This window comes from Crinia signifera, chromosome 3 (assembly GCF_055691185.1).
Source record: "Crinia signifera chromosome 3, ASM5569118v1, whole genome shotgun sequence".
NCBI classification, from domain to species: domain Eukaryota; kingdom Metazoa; phylum Chordata; class Amphibia; order Anura; family Myobatrachidae; genus Crinia; species Crinia signifera.
Window position 1 is genome coordinate 96,415,045 of NC_139219.1, and position 20,308 is coordinate 96,435,352.

At 42.3% G+C, this 20,308-nt stretch overlaps 1 protein-coding gene across 3 annotated transcripts in view; it reads left to right on the plus strand.

Annotated features, from left to right (window-relative positions):
- KIF26B (kinesin family member 26B) overlaps nucleotides 1–20,308 on the plus strand; it is a 345,725-nt gene that overhangs the window by 199,531 nt on the left and 125,886 nt on the right. For all 3 annotated transcript variants that reach the window (XM_083176235.1, XM_083176236.1, XM_083176237.1), the window contains one exon: nucleotides 16,346–16,529. In XM_083176235.1, the coding sequence (XP_083032361.1) occupies nucleotides 16,346–16,529 (184 nt within the window). The remainder of the gene's footprint in view (nucleotides 1–16,345; nucleotides 16,530–20,308) is intronic.

Sequence of the window (20,308 nt, forward strand, 5' to 3'; positions counted from 1 at the left end):
ATTAAGTGGGACAAATATTAAAACTAGGAAGTCCATTCCAAGGGAGTGATCACAGCCTCAACAGGAGAGGAAGGACCATGGACAGGAAGAATACAGAATTTATTCCAATTCTTGTACGGCCTGAATAAAGTGTCACCTTTAAGAGAAAGAAGATGACCAGGGACTCCCGAAATGTAATATTTATGTATGCAGTCTCTTATTATCGGGGGCTCAGATGTAATTGGACAAATTAGCATAATTATAAATACAATTATAATTTGTATTACTTTGTCAAGTATACTTTCCAATGTCTGGAATCCATGGACATCACCAAATGCTAAGTTTTCCCATTTGTTATGTTATGCCAAAGCTTTACTGCAGCTGTCTTAAGTGGCTCGTGGGTCTTTCTGCCTTTAGTCTTCTCTTCATCAAGTGAAAAATACATGCTCGATCAGGCTGAGATCAGTGATTGGCCTGGTCTAATCCACTTACCCTTACAAAGCTCCTGGATTGCTTCTGCAGAATCTGAATAAATAATATATCCTTATACTCTACAGAGTTTAGCCATCTGTTCCTGTCCCTCCGTCACATTGTCAATAAGCACTAGTGACTCTGTGCCATTGGAAGCCATGTATGCCCATGTCACTGCCTACAATGTGTTTTACAGATAATTTGTTATGCTTCAGATAATGAGCCAATCCATGGCACCTTTTTCTTCCCATCATTCTGATAAAGTGATAAAACCACCAGCCAATCTGCTCCTGTCATGTTACTGGCTGGGTTTGAAAAATGGGAGTTAGGAGCTTTTTGGCTGCTGGTCTAGCACACTCCACTTTATCAGTGTTTGAAGCTTACTGCATCTGCCCATTGTGCTTAGTGGTGAGAGGAGAATAAAGTGTTTATCTGCAGAAACTTGGTGGAAGGAGGTGAGGATTTCAGGCTGCCTTTTTTAAATGTCATTGGTGTAATCAAAATCAGTCAATAACTTATGAGATATTTTTTATTCTCCATTACCTGACTTAACATTACTGAATCATAACATTCAAGGCTGATTTGTTCTCTGCTAATATTTAGAGACCTTCAATCTTCCACGCCAGAGTGCAGTGGCAAACGCAGGATTTTCAGAAGGGGGTTTCCAGAGGGGCGGAGCAAAGCACAGAGATGGACACTTAGGTGACCCAGTATATGCCGGGTCAGTTAAAGTATTATACATACAGGGGCGGCAACAGCAGTGTAGACCCCTGGGCATAGCAATGTATTGGGGCCCCTACCGATCCTCCAGCGGTACGGGTGGGGGAAGCTTTGATGTCCCGCTCAGCATTTAGGGCCTGGATCAGTCATTTCCACTTATCACCCCTTTACTGCACAGATGGTGGGAGAAGGGGGCATTGGGCTGAATGAAGGGGCCATGATACATAACTTCCAGGGTGGTAGAGGATGTTTAATACGCAGAGGAGGGGTGTATAGTGGAGTGGGCTTATTATTCATAATTTTCTGGTGGGAGGACAGCTTGCTTGACTGCAGATATCTCCAGTTCCCAGAAATTGATTTCTAAGATTTTAATGGAATTAAAAACTAGAGAATCCCACCTACCAAATAGTACTGGGGACTAGGGGATCAGAGTTCAGGAGGCAGAGCAATCTGCCAATGAGAATATAAAACTACATACCAGGTGTGTGGAGCTGGAGCAGTAACCAGCTGCTGGAAGGGTGATATCTCTGGTTCTGGGAACAGTAGAGACAAGCTACTAGGCATCAAAGGGGGTGAGTCCCAGGTTTTGGAATATACCCTCAGAAAATCTCTAAGTCAGAAAGAACCTGAAATATCTGACTGGGAATAGCAATTAACAGGCTTGGATGGGGACCACTGCTATGAAGTCAGATATCTCCGGTTCCCAAGGGCCGATTTGTAAAATTCTTGTACCTATGGAAAGAGGGGACCCTCAGCTTTTAGATTAGGCCCTTAGACTCCAAAGGGGGGTTTCTGGGTGCTCAGAAACCCCCCCTGCGTGTGCTACTGGAGTGAAATTTCTGCAAGGCTGCGAACGGGTTGGAAAAATATCGCAGGTCAGCGATCAGCTGAAAATCCCTTCGCAACTCACTCAACATCAAATTATTTTTCCAGTGTGAGTAGTCTGTACGTAACCCAGGACTTGCTCATATGGTGCGATGGAAACAGGCTGATGGGGTCTGTACCTGAGTTCACATGCCATTCCTGAAAATGCTTGGGCATGTCTACATTTTCCCTGACACTCCCAGAAAATGACCGATTACCACCCCCAAACACAGGCTTCCTGTCAATCAACTTGCGTAGGGCCAGTGGTCAAAGAAGACGCTAGATTTTATCGCAGAATGGCCTCACACATGTGTTCTGCAAGCCGTACACACGCAGAGTTCTTCGACTATTGCCCAACCTGTGAATTTGCAGCCCAGCGATCAAGTCTGAATAACCCCATAGCTTCTCTTCAGGGGTAATTGGCAGTGAATGGAAAATGACTGAGGGCCTAATTCAGACTCTCTTATGCTAAAAGGAAAGGAAAGTTTTATATATTTGATTTTAATGCAAATGGAAGTGGCAGACATACTTCAAAATAATCTATTTGGCCACACTTTTTGATGATTTATTACCTCTGTGTAGTACACATTATTCCCATTCAGGAACATGTCACCATCATTCTGTTGGAGATTCATTTCTATTCTGGGTTCTGCATTAACAAGAGATTTTTTGACAACTAAATAATATAAAGTACTGTGCTTACTAACTTACTAATATATTATGCAGACATTCTTTTATTAGAAGATAGATAGATATGAGCTATATATAGAGACACACAGGGCCTGATTCAGAAGTGGACACCGAAGCTTCTGCTGCATCGTTAATCTTCAGATTTATGCAAATGGCACTACAAAGCCCTAAGGTGTAATACACCTGTGTGTATGAATGTGAAACGGACTGAGATACCCACTTTGAGCATCTGGAGCTGCTGTATTAGGACCTGGTACATTTCTATACACCACAATCAGTCACAACAGCCATATTTTATCTATGTCCTTCAATGTGAATGATGATGTTTCCATTATACACCCATAAAACAGATCATTTTTGTGTGCCTTAATAGCCAGCTCCCAGTCATCGCCCAGGAACTCCCAGCATTTTCCAAGGCATTTATTTTATACAGTATCTTCTCTATCTCAATGTAGTATTACATATTACAATAGTAGTCGTATACTGAGAAGCTTTAAGTCATGAAAATAAATAGTTTTTTGAACAAATTGATCTAAATTCTCTTACCAGGTTGGTTGATCCAGTACAAGCTTTCCCAAGAGTGATAGGTAAAATGATTATTTTTCTTCCAAGTTGGGAAGCAGCTTGCCCAATCATATGTGCAAGTACTGTCGAAAAAGTAGCCTACAGTCTGTGATGGGTTCCACCATGAATGGTGTTAACTAATGGAGCTACTGCAAGCTTTAAAAAGCTAAAGAACCTATTTAAGCAGTCCTTATTGAAAGCTGTGGGGAATGATTATACAATTAAAAATAGACGGTCCACTTCAGATATATTTGTTATCTACAGTGGTAACCTCCTTCTAAATAGCACCCATTCTTTGTTGGTGCCATCCACTGAGAAAAGAACCCATATTTTTCTCGGGGGCATATTCAATCCCGGGTCACGACTGTCGAGCTGGCGGGGGATTGAATGCCCCCCATAATTTGAATGTGACAAAGGTATTTGCTATGCATTATTGTTTATTCCATTTTTCATTGAAATATGAGTTTTTATTTGATCAAGCAATTTATGTAGCTCACAATAATACTTTTGTTAGTAGGCAGTTTGTCCCACTCTTTCTGAGCAAACTATTCCAGCTATCTCAGGTGTAATTGTTGCCTTCTTCAGACTTCATGTTTCAGTTCTTTCCATAGATGTTTGATTCAGATCAGGGATCATACATGTAGATGGCCATGGTATACTTCAGTAGGTTTTTGGGGTTTTTGTTGTTGTTGTTGTTGTTTTATTTGTCCATTCAGCTGTATGTTTTGGGTCATTACCATGTTGGAGGGCTTCTGACCTGCAAATAAGACAGAGCTTTCTGATAATGGACAGTGGGGGTTACTCTGGTATGCACATGCACAGGGTCACTTCTGCGCATGTGCATATGCCGGGTGCGTGCGGCCACAGCGGACATACTGTCTGTGCCCAGGGGGCATGCGGTGGTGGTGGATAGTCGCATCCAGCGTTTCATGGGCATTCCCATGCAAAAGATGAGCATTCCCATGGTAATGGTATGGTGTGTTTTTCTTTAAACATTTTATTTTTTTCACCTGTGAACATAGAGCTGATTTGTCAAAAATCTAAAGTGGTTTCAATTATCTGTGGGAAGGACCGTCTCCCAGCATTGTGGCTTGTTAGCAAATCCAATCTGGATTCCACTTCTTCCATGGATTCCACAGAATACAAATCACAAACTAAAGATTGTACAAGGAAGACGCAATGTGTTTCCCCCTTACCTGGAGTTCTACTCATGTCCTCTGTAATGTATAAGGTCTATGTAACTATGTATAATACAGAATGGGCCTGATTCAGAGTTGTACACAAATGCAATTGCAATTTTCTAGGCTATAGAGCTACTAATGTAAGCAAGTAAAGCTGCTGGCCAGGATGACAACAGATGCCCACCGGAGTCATCTCAAACTCATTTGCGTACATATTATCAGTTTATATGCAAATGAGGGGAACATCAGAGCTAAGGGTTGGTCTATGACTACGCAGACTGGACACAGAATAGTGACAGAGGCGCCATTGTTTTTCTACGTACAAGCTTACAACAGATAAACGACCTCCACGACCTGATAAACAGCCATGAGATGCGCAACATTTTGCAAACACTCACCTCAGTATGATCATTGCATATGCGCAGTTTAATCATTGAGTGAACATCGGCAATATCGTACAACTCTGGATCAGTCTCTTTATAACAAACAAACTTATATATCTATGCTACTAGCTTTTCATAGTGCAGAGTACAGTCATGCCTGGCATACTAATTTATTTCTAACAAAATGAATGTGACAGCTGCATCTCATTGTATTGGTCACTGTGACAGAGAGCAGCATCTTGTGCTCACATTTTGTTGGATTTTCTGTGTCTCGCGGAGAACTGGACTCCCTAGTGGATACAGCAATGTAATGAAAGATGTATCTTGATTCTGAACCTTATTTTGGATGTGATACTATCTGAGAGCTCTCCGCTGGTTCACTGCTCAGTTAAATAGCAAGGATTGTAATAACATCACCACAAAATAAAGCTTTGATTCTTGTTTATTATTAGATTTTTTACTATTGGAATAAAACATAGGATTTTATATATTTGAATGGATTTTAAAATAAGTTAAAATCTTTTTTAAACGTTTAGAGTAATATTGTGAGTATCTGTCCTTTCTAAATATGCAAATTTTTAACATAAATGGGAATTCAGATGAAACTTTGTTCGGGGGCTTAGAATAAATGGTCCTCTGTCACTATTTATCAATATATTGGTAAGACAGCTGCTTTGGCAATTTTGTAGTGAGGTTTAACTTACTGATTCTATGGGCCATGTAGGGCCTGCTAAAGACAGCATTGAATAGGGAGCCACCACTATTTCCCCCGTCGGAAATAGCGGCGGCACATTGAATACCCCCCAGAATGTTGGATGAAGCAAAAGTTGATGGGTTGCGGAAGATATCATTATGTGGTATGAAGCAGGAGTTGATGGGTTTCAAATGTGTTTCTATAAATATGACAGTATTATACTATTATATACATATAAGGCCATTTTGCAGAGTGCTAGTACAAGAGCACACTTCTTCAGTTTTGCATCATGTGAATTGGTAATGAATCACACCTGTGGATGTTTTCTGCTTCATTAGTGCATACAATTGTGATAGGCAGGTAAATGATAGATTAAGTGATACAAAACCTGATGGATGATATAGAACTGAAAATAGAATCATGTTAACCATGTATGGTGAAAACTTGCCCTGACATAGAACATGACTGCATCCATCCATGAGAGAAATTACCCTGAAAAGTGATTAAATGAAGTTGTATTAACCATAGCACTTTATTTTACTTGGGTCTTTTTTTCTGTCATTTTTTTTGTAACTTTAAGATCACACAAAGATCTGATTACATTCTGTCCATTTACTGTAGCGTTCAAATTCCAAAAAGCTATTTTCTGTTTCCTATGATACTTAGCACTTTATCCTGTACACCAATTGTCACAAATGTCCTATGTAATACTATAATAATTCCCAGAGCTAGAAAGTCCCCAATTTAATTGAAAATGGGAGGAGCTTTATACATAAGTATGCATACAATTTATCCAGGTACTGTTTAGGCAGATTGTGGGTGTGGTTTATTTTGTTTGGTTTCTAAGGTTGGTTACAGGTGACCTGAGAGATATAATTCAGTGATCAAGTTATCACACCGACTGAGCAGCAATCAAACCCTGCTGGAACTTAGTATGTGAATAGGGGGGGGGACTAAATTATATTTATGCACCTGGGCCTACAACCCACAGGATCTTACACTGAATCCCAATGCCATACATCAGTGGTTCCCAAACTTTTTTGAATCACGACACCCTAGAGCATCAAAATATTTTCAAGGCACCCCTAGGCCAAATGCTTCTTATCCAGAAATTCAGCAAAATATTAAATTAAGTGCATTGTGTTTATAGGTCACAGTTATGTGGTGAGGGACAGGATTTGCTTCTGTTTGTCCACACATATTATGATTGGCAGCCACAAGCACTGGTTTTGCCTGGTACAATGACCATAAAAAAATATGAATTGATCTTGGTCCACCAACCCAAGGCACCCCTGCAAGTGTCCTGAGGCACCCCAGGGAGCCTAGGCACACAGTTTGGGAACCACTGCCTTACATAGTGCAGTTACATGTTTATGTTGGGAACATACTTTTTAATAAGAAATCATGTTTACTGCTCTGTCTATAGTAGGGGTCAAGGAACTTTTTACCTTTTACCCCAATATATAGATAGATACGCCAACATTACCCCCTTGAGTTGAAAGGACGGAAATCATATAATTGTAGTACACACTGTACCCCCAGAAATTGATGATATATCCTGCAAGTACGGTACACAGCCTGGCAGCCATTATTGATGACGATGATTATTATGTATGGCTGTGTGTTGTACAAAATATGTACCAAGCAAAGCCATACATGGTAATCCTCATCATCATCATCAATGGCTGCCAGGCTGTGTATTGGTATAGCCATTGATAATGTGATGTCCATGCAACTATTAGTGTCAGTATTTCAAGATGATATAATGGCAGTCTGTGCATTTTTTCCCCCTAGACTAGAGATGGGTATACCTTGACATGAGGCTATATCCGTGCAAAGAAAGTCTGCGGCACAGCGGCAGTACAGACTTGTCGACTCTACTGAGAAAGCAGGCGGACTTGGAGGCGGGGTCTAGGGCATCACGCAGGAAAGCATGTTATACACAAGGGACTGACGCACTGCACTGCGAAAGGTCTATGTATACTACAATACTGTATCACACACAGCTGGGCATGCATATAGAATATATATATATATATATATATATATATAGATTCTCTATGCAATGAAATTAAATTCCTGGGCGGTCGCATGCTGAGACACTGCCGGGAATGCATATAGATTAATTTGCATGCCCAGCTGTGTGTTGGCAGCGCGACCTTCCATTTACCCCAGGAATTTCATTTTTACCCCATTTGGGGTAATTTACCCCAGTTCCCTGACCACTGGTTTATAATAATAATAAACTAAATTTCCCTAATTTGGTATGTGCCTTATAACATAGGAAACAGTCATCATTAATAACTTTAAAGGTTTAATTATTTCTACCGTCAGAGTAACTGATTACTTGTTTTCATTCTATTTTATATTTGGTAGTTATTGTATTATCTTGTGTTTCCCTATAATAGATAGCCTTTACGCCTGCTTAATCTAATTATACACCTTGTTTTTCATCTGAATGTAATTGAAGCTTCTCTATAACAAAAGACATGTAGCAGCTTAGTGCGCCACCTGACTTTACAATATACTGTAGTTCTTCTTATAGGTTAGCATGGAAAGTTTGCTATTTATATTTTGTAATTATGGGAAATTACTTGTTTTTCTGAAAATAAAAATACAGCCTCTTGTTCCATAAGTGTGTTTTATCTCCTTTTGCTTGCAGTAGTTGTAATCATTTGGTCCCATCAGTGCTGAAGTACAAATTTAATATCATAACTTCATAAAATATGCATGTAGCAATTTAGCATCAGGCTCTTAATGCAAGTGGCAAAGCAATCTTCAAGAAGACATTCTTCAATGTGTCCGAAGTTGCCATATACTTCCTAATTTGTCACTATCTGCAAATAAATGGCAGCGGTGGGTAACTGTCATTCAGGTAAAGCAGGGCATGCCTTATTTCCATTCACTCTTAACTTGTATTGAACAATATAAAGATGCCTTGTTTACTGTTGGTGAGTTTGTAACTAGGCAACCTGGCCAGTAATTGGTAAATGCTCGACTAACAGATTTACCGACGTACAGCTGTTTTTGCTGATATATTGCACTAATTACTATAATTTGGGCAATAATCATTTGTATTATATATGTTTTGTTCCAGGAGCCTCACACAACCTTGTGGTTGTCTGAGAATACTGAGGACCCTTTGCAGGGCATTTTTTTTTAAAACCATGTGCACTGCACTTTTCAAGCTTAGTACATCTGGCCCCCAGTGAGTAAACTTATTTTGTTCATATAGGTCACAGCTTTTTTTTTTTTTTTTTTTTTAAACAAGTGATTTATTGCGGCTGGTTTATGGTATGGAAGAATCAAAATAACAGGGCTAGATTCAGAGATGGATGTCTATGTGCGCAGTGGCTGGGTGAACATATGTAAAAGCAGCAGAAGACATATGTAGTAGAAAGTCCACTGGGATCAGTCACCTGAGTAACCATCAGGGTACTCAGGGTGACTGTAGTTTATGCTTCTGGGGCATTTAAAGACACAGCCCCCACACACCCAGATCAATATATTTATATTTCATTTTTGTGTTGTGAAGAAACTAATGCTCTGATCAGAGGCTGGTTAAGCTATATGTGTAACATTCTATTGCTTTGATTGTTTGCATGTTGGTATTTCTCTATAACATATGAACTATTTGATTGGTTACATGTTGGGCCAGTCTTGTCATCATCACACTGTACATTCTATAACTTTAATATATATATATAAAGATGTGTCCACATACATACAAGTACATCTGTCCTTCATGTGATACAAGTTCCGTTATACATATTTGAGCTCACTGTGACTAGGCAGTGCCGGGCATTTTATTCAGTATATAGCAAAACCGAGTAAATATGACACACAAGCAGCTTTTGCTGATAAAAATGATGCGGCATGTCATGAAGTTTGTGACTACGGCCGTATCTGCATAAGAACTGGAACATTACAGCTTTTTGCTGTTTTGCAAATAAGATGCTATTTAGCGAAGGAAGTTGCAAAAAAGATGCCTGGCACTATTAAGTCGCTGCATGGTGTCACTAGAAGGGCTGGTTAACACGTTAGGAAGCCGGATGTACACACACAAGTTTATGCAGTTACTTTGCTTTACATGATTACAATATAAAATCATAGATCTTGCTTGTCTTTGTGAAAGGTTTTCCCAATAACTTATGCAGGGTACACACCACGACGACCCGCTCACGGTGACGCGGGGGGGGGCACGACCCGCTCACAATGTGCACCGTGAGCGGGTCCGATCCGATGGCGACCCGCACCCGGCTGTATGGTCGTCATTCAGATCCTACCTGCAGCAGGTAGGATCTCAATAACGACCGACCAACCCGCGTGACCGCGCATCGGATCGGTATCGGTCCACACCAGGACAGAAAAGGGCCCAATCACCACACAATCTACATCCAATTGGTCGGAATTGGATCTAGATTGAGGGGATCGGGCCCTAGTCGTCCTGGTGTGTACCCAGCATAACTATTGCTATATCACTATATTGCTATGCTTATACAGGTTGAGTATCCCCTATCCAAATATCCGTTATCCAAATTATTCCGAAAACCATACATTGCAGAAAGTGAAGGAAAATGTTTTTTCTTGCTAAAAACCTACTTGGGACATCTGTAACAGTACTACTGGGGGCATGATATGTAACTGGCACTACTGGGGACATCTGTAACAGCACTACTGAGGACATGATATGTAACTGGCACTTTTATGGGGCATCTGTAACAGTACTACTGGGGGGTATGATATGTAACTGGCAATACTGGGGGCATGATATGTAACTGGCACTTATGTGGGCATGATATGTAACTGGCACTACAGGGGGCATGATATGTAACTGGCACTACTGGGGACATCTGTAACAGCACTACTGGGGGCATGATATGTAACTGGCACTACTGCGGGCATGATATGTAACTGGCACTTCTGTGGGCATGATATGTAACTGGCACTACAGGGGGCATGATATGTAACTGGCACTACTGGGGGCATGATATGTAACTGGCACTACTGGGGGCAACTGTAACAGTACTACTGAGGACATGATATGTAACTGGCACTACTGGGGGCATGATATGTAACTGGTACTACTGGGGGAATGATATGTAACTGGCACTACTGGGGGAATGATATGTAACTGGCACTACTGGGGGCATGATATGTAACTGGCACTACTGGGGACATGATATGTAACTGGCACTACTGTGGACATGATATGTAACTGGCTCTAAATATGTGCAAGGAAATGATTGCTTGCCATTCAAATTCAGAGCCTGAGATAGTACACAAACTTTGTTTCATGTTTTGAAACTTTGCTTTATGCACAAATACAATATATTTGTGTGTATTGCATGTGTTTGATGTGTTTGTACAACATAAATGCAAGATACCTAATGATGCATCATTGAAATATAAAAATATTCTGAAATACGGAAAAATCCATTATCCAAAATTCTTCTGGTCCCGAGCATTTTGGATAAGGGATACTCAACCTGTAGTTATGTGCCTGTCATCCCAAAATAGTTCCAATCTTTCCAATTACATTTGTATTCATATATGTAGTTGTCACAGTTCCAAGTACTATACGTTTGAGCTCCAAGTTTTACAGATGTGTTTAGAAAGCATAAGGTTTAAAATGATAAATGTTATAGTGTGGGCTGATAATAAAACCGCTTTCCTTTTTGTTAGCACTTTTAGCTTTAAAATGATCCTTTTTCAGAGAAATATACAATTTAGCTCTGCACAAATGCAAGTGTAATACTAATCTACAGCTGTATAAAGAATGGGATAAAATATACCGTTTCCAGTACAGTAGATATTAATCCCACATGTGGTGAAAATCAGGTTGATGATTTATTCTAATTTATATGCAGAATTAAACTGAAAAGTAGATGAGGACAAATAGAAGTATGTAAATGAGAAATGTGCTGCAGCGGTCGGAAACATCACAGTTTTCAGTATATATTGCACAACTGACTTTGAGATTAGCTATGGCATTATCTGTTATTGTTCAATGCTATAAAATTATTTGACATTATATAAGGCACTAACAGTAAATTTAACAAACCTTTATGCAAAATGCAATTACTGTATACTCATTTGCATTGAGAAATGATACTGATTGTATGAAGTGGTCTTACAGACTGAGCTTACTCAGGGCAGTGATTGGCAACAGAAAGCGCAAGAAGCCTCATTCAGTTGTCACATGTGCAGACTGAGGGCCAGATTCGCAGACCTCCCAACTTTGGCCGAGCCGGAGGCGGGACGTAGTTGCTGCTCGCCGCAGGTGCGCCGAAAACTTTGGGGGCGTGGCCTATACTCGCGTCTCTCCCGCAAGGCCACTCCCCCATTTTGCCGCTATGGGGGCATGACCCAGAGGCTCTGTGAGCCTCTAGCCATGCCCCCAGCCCCCTGGCTGCGGGAATAGACGCTGTGCACATGTGCACAGCGTTTATTCCCCGCTGCTTAGCAGCCGACAGGGGGGACTCCCAACAGCCCCCCCCTCACCGCGGGACACTGCCGGCCACAGGAGGGACAGCGGGACAGGCCCTGATAATCGGGACTGTCCCGCTGAATCGGGACTGTTGGGAGGTATGGATTCTGTAAGCTTCAAAGAGTGATACAATGGAGAGTGATAAACAGCCAGCCAATCAGCTCCTACCTGTCATGTCAAAGACTGTGTTTGAAAAATGTCAGACAGGAGCTGAGACATGTATAATAAACTCTAAATACACATGGAAAAATAAAATCTATCATCATGACACATGCAAGAATAGCAGCAGTCTCTTACATCCTGGGGCAGGACTCTCTTTGTGTCTCCCTCTTCGGTTCCAAATGCTCTTAGTATATATTACTGGTTACAAGTAGTCTGCTGTGTATGGAGATGGGGGGGGGGGGGGGGGGTTGGGCTTGTCAGTCAGCGGGGTACAGTGTTCTACGTTACATTAAAGGTGTATCACTAACTTTACATTTTAGGATACAAGCTCAATGTTTTAAGACTGTGGGGGAGATGTAGAAAGAAGCCCCATGTCTCAGGATAAGAGCCATCCGGCATCACTACAGAACAGGATGACCAGAGCTGCGTACACACTAATAGTGATATAACCAGTTAGATTGAACTATTTATGGGATGCAACAAGAGCAACTATTGTGTTTTTGCACAATGCTCTTCTTCAGATTATTACACTTACTCAGTAATCTACAGTAGTTACATTCTAGCAGTACTGTAGCTAAGGGCTCAAATGCATTAGAATGAAGTGGGACAATGGACTTAGTGGTCCTTATGGTAAATTTCTCAGCCAGTACCTCTGATGAGTGCCACTCTGGCCAACCTCTAATTATGGTTCTGTCTTGTGGAAACAGTCGACATGGACACAGTTTGAAGTGCACCGCATCCCCTCGCATCGCTCGCTTCACTCGCCATGCTTTGGGCACGGTGCCTCGCTATGCTCGGCACACTATTTTATTCTCCCACCACGCCCTAATGGATGGTAGGGCATGAAATACCGCCTCTCTGCACATGTCAGCTCAAATCAATGAAAACCCCATGTCGACTTTTTGACTGTCGACATAGCCCATGTTAACCTCATGCTTGTGTCGACCTAATGTAATGTTGAGCTCGACCTTGACCCATGTCGACCTTAACCCATGTCGACCTTGCTGCATGTCGTCCTAGTGGTGTCGACCTAGTTGTTGTAGACCTAATGACCGTATCCCGTTGGGATGCCAGCATTGGTACTCTGAAGACTGACATCCTCCATGCTGGGAGGCTGATATTGGGCCTTATTATGGTTCACTCTCAGAGGCAAATTCCTTCTCAAATGGACAAAACCATGTGAACTGCAGGTGGGGCAGATGTAACATGTGCAGAGAGAATTAGATTTGGGTGAGTTATTTTGTTTCTGTGCAGGGAAAATACTGACTGCTTTATTTCTACACTGCAATATAGATCTCACCCAAATCTAATTCTCTCTGCACATGTCATATCTGCCCCACCTGCAGTGCTCATGGTTTTGTCCATTTGAGAAGGATTTTGCCTCTGAGAGTGAACCAGAATAAGGCCCATTGTTTGGCTACCTTCAATGTGTCTCTGGACCACTTCATTATTTATTACCCATTGTAAAGGATTATGGGAAATGCTACAGAACTAATTGAGCATCTACCACTATCTGTATGTAAAGGATTATGAGCCTGATTCAAAATATACCCTGAAAAGGTCAACACATGATTGTTTAAAAAAAATTGTGACAATGTCGACACCTGTGTAGACCCCCAATAAGAGTACCGCATATGTCACATGGCTCAGTCCCAATAGGACTCCATGTGGATGTTCAAGTACAGTATAAAAAAGTTCATTTTTATATTGTTTTGAAAAACTCACGCCTACAGTACCTTCCAAGTGTCGACCATTGCCTTGTCTACATTTTGCTAGTATGTCGACCATGTGGTGTCAAAATATTGACTAGACATTTTCTGTCAGCCATCTGGATGCTGATTCTGATTAGTACATCATTTCCGATGGTGTGCATACTGCTAATCTGATGTTTCTGGGTCTCACTATGGCCCTCATTCTGGTTCACGCGCAAAGCTGCATGCTTTAAATGCCACCCACACGAACGTCGTCCTACCTTGCATGCCGAGGTCCCCCAGCATGCGTGTGAATGGATATATAGCATAAACATCCATTTGCAGCTTGCATGCGGGGAGGAAATCCTTTGATGGTCGCTGACCATCGAATGATTTTTAAGATGCACGGACATCTGCCCACCCCCCCCCCCCCCCGACACCTGCATCATCACTGAATTACCACTGAATGGCGTTTCCATAGGCACAGCCCGTCGCCACTGCCCCATGCCACACTGCTAGGTGCGAATGGGATGACAAATAACCAATTTGCCATGCCCACTTGCACCAAGTGTCTGCACATGTGCATAAATGCTTATGCGCAAGCACAAGCGCTAAACATCGCTTCCCGTGCGAGCACATGGGGGGCGATCAAATCAGAATCACCCCAATATGCAAGATGTATCCTGTGTGATTGCTTGCAGCTCCCCCTTAATTGAAGCATGATTGACATGCTGCAGCATTTGGGGGATGGAAAATGGCATCAACCAGGACCGTTCTGCAAAACAGGTGCATGTCCTCCTGGTTTTGTAGGCATGCTGAGCCCAGGTACTTGATGCACCCAGCTGTTTATTTCAGACAGTGAGTCCAAGTAAGCTTCAACTTATGCAGAAAGGCTGAGAGTAGCGATGATCACAATGGTGATTTTTTTCAATTCTTATCATCATTCATTTATATTGTACCACAAGTAATCTGCAGCGCCCAATTACAGAGTATATAAATATGCAAAGGAATAATAATACAGAACAAGTACAGGTAATACAAACTTAGCTGCATCAGTAAACGGATGGCAGAAAACCTTGTAGAATTAGATGCCGTTGAAGGGAGTGGGAAAAGTACTATACATATACAGTATATTGTCCAATATGTTGCCTGACTTGGATCGGAACAATATATCTTAAACATCATATAGTGTGTACCCCCAATCCGTCGCTCCCAGCTGTTGTAAATTGAATGGTCCCATTGTTTATGCTGCACATCTAATGGGATGATACATGTACAACTGACTGTATAATGTGTATGGCAGTGTGATGTACAGTAGTATTACACCGAAATGCTGTATCGCTTCGTCATACCTGTGGATGGTGTGTATCCATCTATAGAGTTTAGGATTAATAAAACACAGAAAATAAGAGGTTTCATTTACTATTAGCACTAATTAAGCCCTGGTTATTTTAGTTGTCACATAACATTTCTCATGTTCAGTTTTTAAAGTGGGTTTAACATGTTGCTTTTTATACACCGGGCTGCCATCAGGAATTTTGGGGCACGGGAGTCCGGACCCTGTCCTCCCCATCTCACTTGACTTACTGTACCCCAGCTCCTGCTCCCCCATCTCCTCTTCCGCTGAGCTGCAGCCTGGCTTCTTAAACTCAATCAGAGCTTGCGTACCGGCAGCCACTCTGATTGGCTCAAAGGCCGGTGCAGCATATTAATCAATTGGCCACCAGTGTCCTTAGTTGAATAAGCCTGCACGCCGGGACCACCTTTGTTTAGCGCACTGAGCGCAGCGCAGTAGAGGCAGTCGGGGGGGGGGGGGGAGGGGATTTGCGGTGGGCAAAATGAGCTGCCCAGGCCCTTCCAGAAGCTGGGCCCAGGATAGCTGTACCCACAGCACCCCCCTATTGGCGGCCCTGTTTATACATATAATAGTGGAGGCTTGCTACTGTATGTGGTGCACGTATTGAATCAAATGTATCATGTTTGAATACCATACAAAAGGTTAATGCTGTCAGAAAAGGAGAAACTGCCTTTGGGTTTTAAAATATAAAATATGACTTTCTCTGTTTCTTCACTGTCTGTGCTATGGTAAGAAAATGTCAGATGTAAATGCTTGATTTCAGAAAAAGAACAAAACCTGGTTACTTGAAAATGAATTATTTTTTATGACGTTTCCATTTTTACAAAAATAATTATTTAATGTCACAACGCCATGAGTTACAGTTATAGAGATTATCTAGGGAATATGTGTGCTGGCATGTAGAAAGGAATAGCTTGGAACTCTAGTGTGTCAGGTCATACAGGGAGGAAAAGTAGTAAACTGATGAGTTTCCAGCTAGAAAGCACTAATTACTGTATCACTGCTTTTAATTGCTCATTGCTGACACATTGAAATTACTGAGTAAATCTTGTACCTCACTTCATAGATTCGATCTGACTATTCTTACTAATTCTTACAGGGCTGCTGAGAAATTAAATCTGTCTTCCAAAAAGAAGAAGCAGAGGACAGCTCCTTCACTGGTGTCAGAGCCCCCACTTTTCTCCACAAGCTTCTGTGGGATTCTACAGACTTGTCCTCCGCCTGCACCACCATGTTTACTAAGGGCTGTGAATAAAGTGAAAGATAATCCCGGACTAGGGAAGGTAAGTGCACTGTGGTCATTATAAGAGCAACTTACATATATATATATATTATATATATATATATATATATATGGGTTTCTGTAGAGCTGAACAAAAGTAGGGCAACATTTTGAGCAAATGGAATAGTTGTTTCGCTGAGGTGTGATGACGAAAGCCCACGCACATCTAAGGTTACTCTGAGGTAACATCGGCCCGTGCGAACGAAGGGTCCAATACGAACGGACCAGAATAAGGTCCATAGTCATGCATGTATGTGTTTATGTATTGTATTTATTATATGGGTCGGGCGCCCAATATGCATACATGCGGCACTGTAGTGAAATCACATTGCATCGTATGTAATGCAATGTGATGCGATTTTCCTATGTAATTTATTCACTGCTCTCTATAGGGTGTGATGCCATTTAATGTACTATACACTTGTATGACATCCAATGGGATTTAGGCACCCCTCCACTATCCATGCCACCCCGAAGCGTGGCGAGCACAGCGGAACGCATCCTACCAACCTTTTCATACCCCCACTATCCACGTCGGCGTAGAGTTGATTTTCTATAGTGTGGCGAGCGTAGCGAGCCACCGAGCCCGAAGCGTGGCGAGCCCCACGAGGGGACGCGGAATACATGTAACGTAATTCGTGTCCCCTCGCGGGGCTCGCTGCACTTGCCAACCTTCGGGCTCGGTAGCTCGCTGCGCTCGCCACACTATATAAAATCAACTCCATGACGACGTGGATAATGGGGATATGAAAAGGTCGGGAGGACGCATTCCGCTGTGCTCGCCACGCTTCGGGTGGCATGGATAGTGGGGGTGCCTAAGTCCAGGGGCGAATTTAGGGGTCAGGCCGCCCCTAGGCACAACATTTTTGTGCCCCCCCCCCCCCCCAATTTTTATGTAATCATATATGTATATACATTGTTATTTATATATATGTCATAAAAATGTAACTGTAGCACACCTTAATATTTTTTTTAAGCACTCTGGACTGCTTACTGTACGGAGGACTCGGAGGGAGGGAGGCACTTATTAGTACAGTGATTAGCACAGTGTCTCCGTCAGTCTCTCTCTGGCTCACACACTGTGATGAGCACAAGGAGGATCTGCGCGCCGTTCAGCTCAGCTGCTGGATACACAGCAGCCAATAGACTGTGTGTGTGTGTAGAGTAGCCAATGGGTGGAAGCCGGCCGCAGTGAGCCTGAGCCATTTCCGGACGCGCAGGGGGACCGTCGGACCCAGCCACCAGAGGTGATGTAATGTGCATGGCAGAGTGGGTGGGCAGTGGCGGGTGACTAGTGGCACTGCCGCCTACATATAATTCATCTATGTGGCGGCGGCGCTCGTCACTCGCCGCTGCCCACCCGCTGTGCCATTTAACAGAATGTCAGCCAGCCTGCCGCCCTTAATTGGTGCCGCCCTGAGGCCGGTGCCTCACGGGCCTAGGCACAAATCCGGCCCTGCCTAAGTCCCATTTGATGTCATACAAGTGTATACTACATTAAATGGCATCGTACCCTATAAAATCTCATACAATTTTGCGGGAGGTGGGATGCGATCACATGCAATGCGATCTCATCGCACCGCCCAAGGCCAGAGGCCAGTGAATAAATTACATAGGAAAATCTCATGACATGCAATTGAATTGCATGCAAAAAACGCATCACATGCACTGCGATTTTCTTACGCAGAATCGCACACTAAGCTATTTGCCTAGCTACTACATAAGTACCATAATATGCCCTACTGCCTAATGTAATCTGTTAAACTCCATGTACATAAAGCATATGCAGGTCAAGGCTTGCCAAAGAAGTCATGGCAAGGTCTTCCGTTAGCTATTCTGCTTCTATGGCTGTGACAGAGTTTATGGTAGAGATAGTATCAAATAGCCTCAATAGAAAAAAAAATGAAAATCAAGACAAAACTAATCATCCACTAAATCCAACCAAACGATACCTTAAGCCAACCATTTGCCATATACCTATGCCTCGATCCATTAGACTATGCTGCACTTTTGTAAGAACAATGTACAGTCTGTTGGGACTATTAGAGAGCTTGGGAATAAGTTTAAGAGAATAGATACAATAAATGCATTAATAACATAAGAAGACATGGGAATTGACTACTAAAACTACTGATAGCACTGCCTACTGATTAAAAAAATTAATGACATATGAATATGAGACATTGGGGGTTATTCTGGTGGATTCGCAAGGCTGCAAATTGGCAGCGTGGCGGGTCCACAAGATGCCACCCTGAAAATGCCAATATGCACTCACCCCCCCCCCTCCCCCGCACGCCACATGCATTTGCAGGGGTCGCAAATGGATGTTTTACATAAACGTCCATTCACAGGCTGTGGGAGAACACCCACATCATCCGATGCCGAAGGCCCACGCACATCTAAGGTTACTCTGAGGTAACCTTATATCTGTGTTGACATTTGTAAGGAAGTGGGCGGGCAGCTGACATCCGGTGATGTCAGATGCCCACCCCTGGCGCCCACATCAGTGAGCAAGTTCCATGGAAATGCTGGGTGTTCCCATGGGCGTGACTATCCGCCGCTACCCCACGCCCCCCACCCGCAATCTTGTGTGCGTGCACCCAGCGAACAGTCTGTTCACCGTGGCCGCACGCACCTGGTGTATGGACATGCGCAGAAATACGCCTGGGCATGCGCATGAGCCCACCATTGGTCCGGTGCGAATGGAACTGAATAAGGTCCATTATCTGGCATTCAGTTTTCTGCCACCTTGGCTAACTTAGTTGACCAGTTAGGTTAGTAATGCAGAACCTCTGTGCATTAAGATTAATACCCCTTCTTCATGTACAGTTCAAATTGATATTTTACCATTGTCTGTAAATTGAGCTAACAGTTTTTAAAAGATGTTAAAGAACAATACTCCGGATTTGGAGTAAGGTATGTCGAAAACTAGTATTCACATTTACAGGGCTTCCATACAGCTCTTTGCATGCCTCTCTCCCAGTGAGAGGATTAGCACATGTTGTGTACAGGATCAAGCTAAATCTTATGTTCTGGCTTTACAGTCCCTGACAGCTCCCACTTACCATGTCAGTTGTGGCCCAGTCTGTTTTATTAGCTGCCATGATAAGGAAAAAGAAAACTTTCTGATATCCCAAAATAGCGTGGGATTACAAACTACACAAAGATTTATATGAGCAGTCACAAGGATAAAAACACTTTCACACATACGCAGTAAACGACTTTGTGAAATGATTCATCATTTATTCTACTATGGGAAATCATTTAAAATGTGTCTTTTATTGTGCTCAGGGCTATGCCAAGAGGGTGGATGTCTGGCGTTCTCCATAGGGCAGATTTTGTTATTTAAGTTTTATTTTATCTAATCCCACATTAAAATCCATTTATACTGTCTTTGTATGGAGTTACCCATTTATTTATTAATTTATGCATGTTTTAACAGTATCACTCTACCCTCTAAAGTAGTTTAGTATAATACGAGGTAATGGTCATCCTAACCTAATAACGGTGGCTTATCCCTTCCCGAGAACACTGTACTGCTATAAGTCCTGTTGGTATACTGTTATGAACACAGCTTTTGATTTAATTCCCACACTCCACTTTTTAGATGGTTTCTTGCCAGTACCATTATCACCTGTAATGTAACTTAAATGTGCTATATTGTGATAAGGCTCTGGAGGAGGCTAATCTTTGTCCAGAGTCCCTACTACTGTAGCTTCCAGCAACTCCAGATAAATTCACAGTGTGTTACATAAATGCTTCAATATTCTGGTCTATATA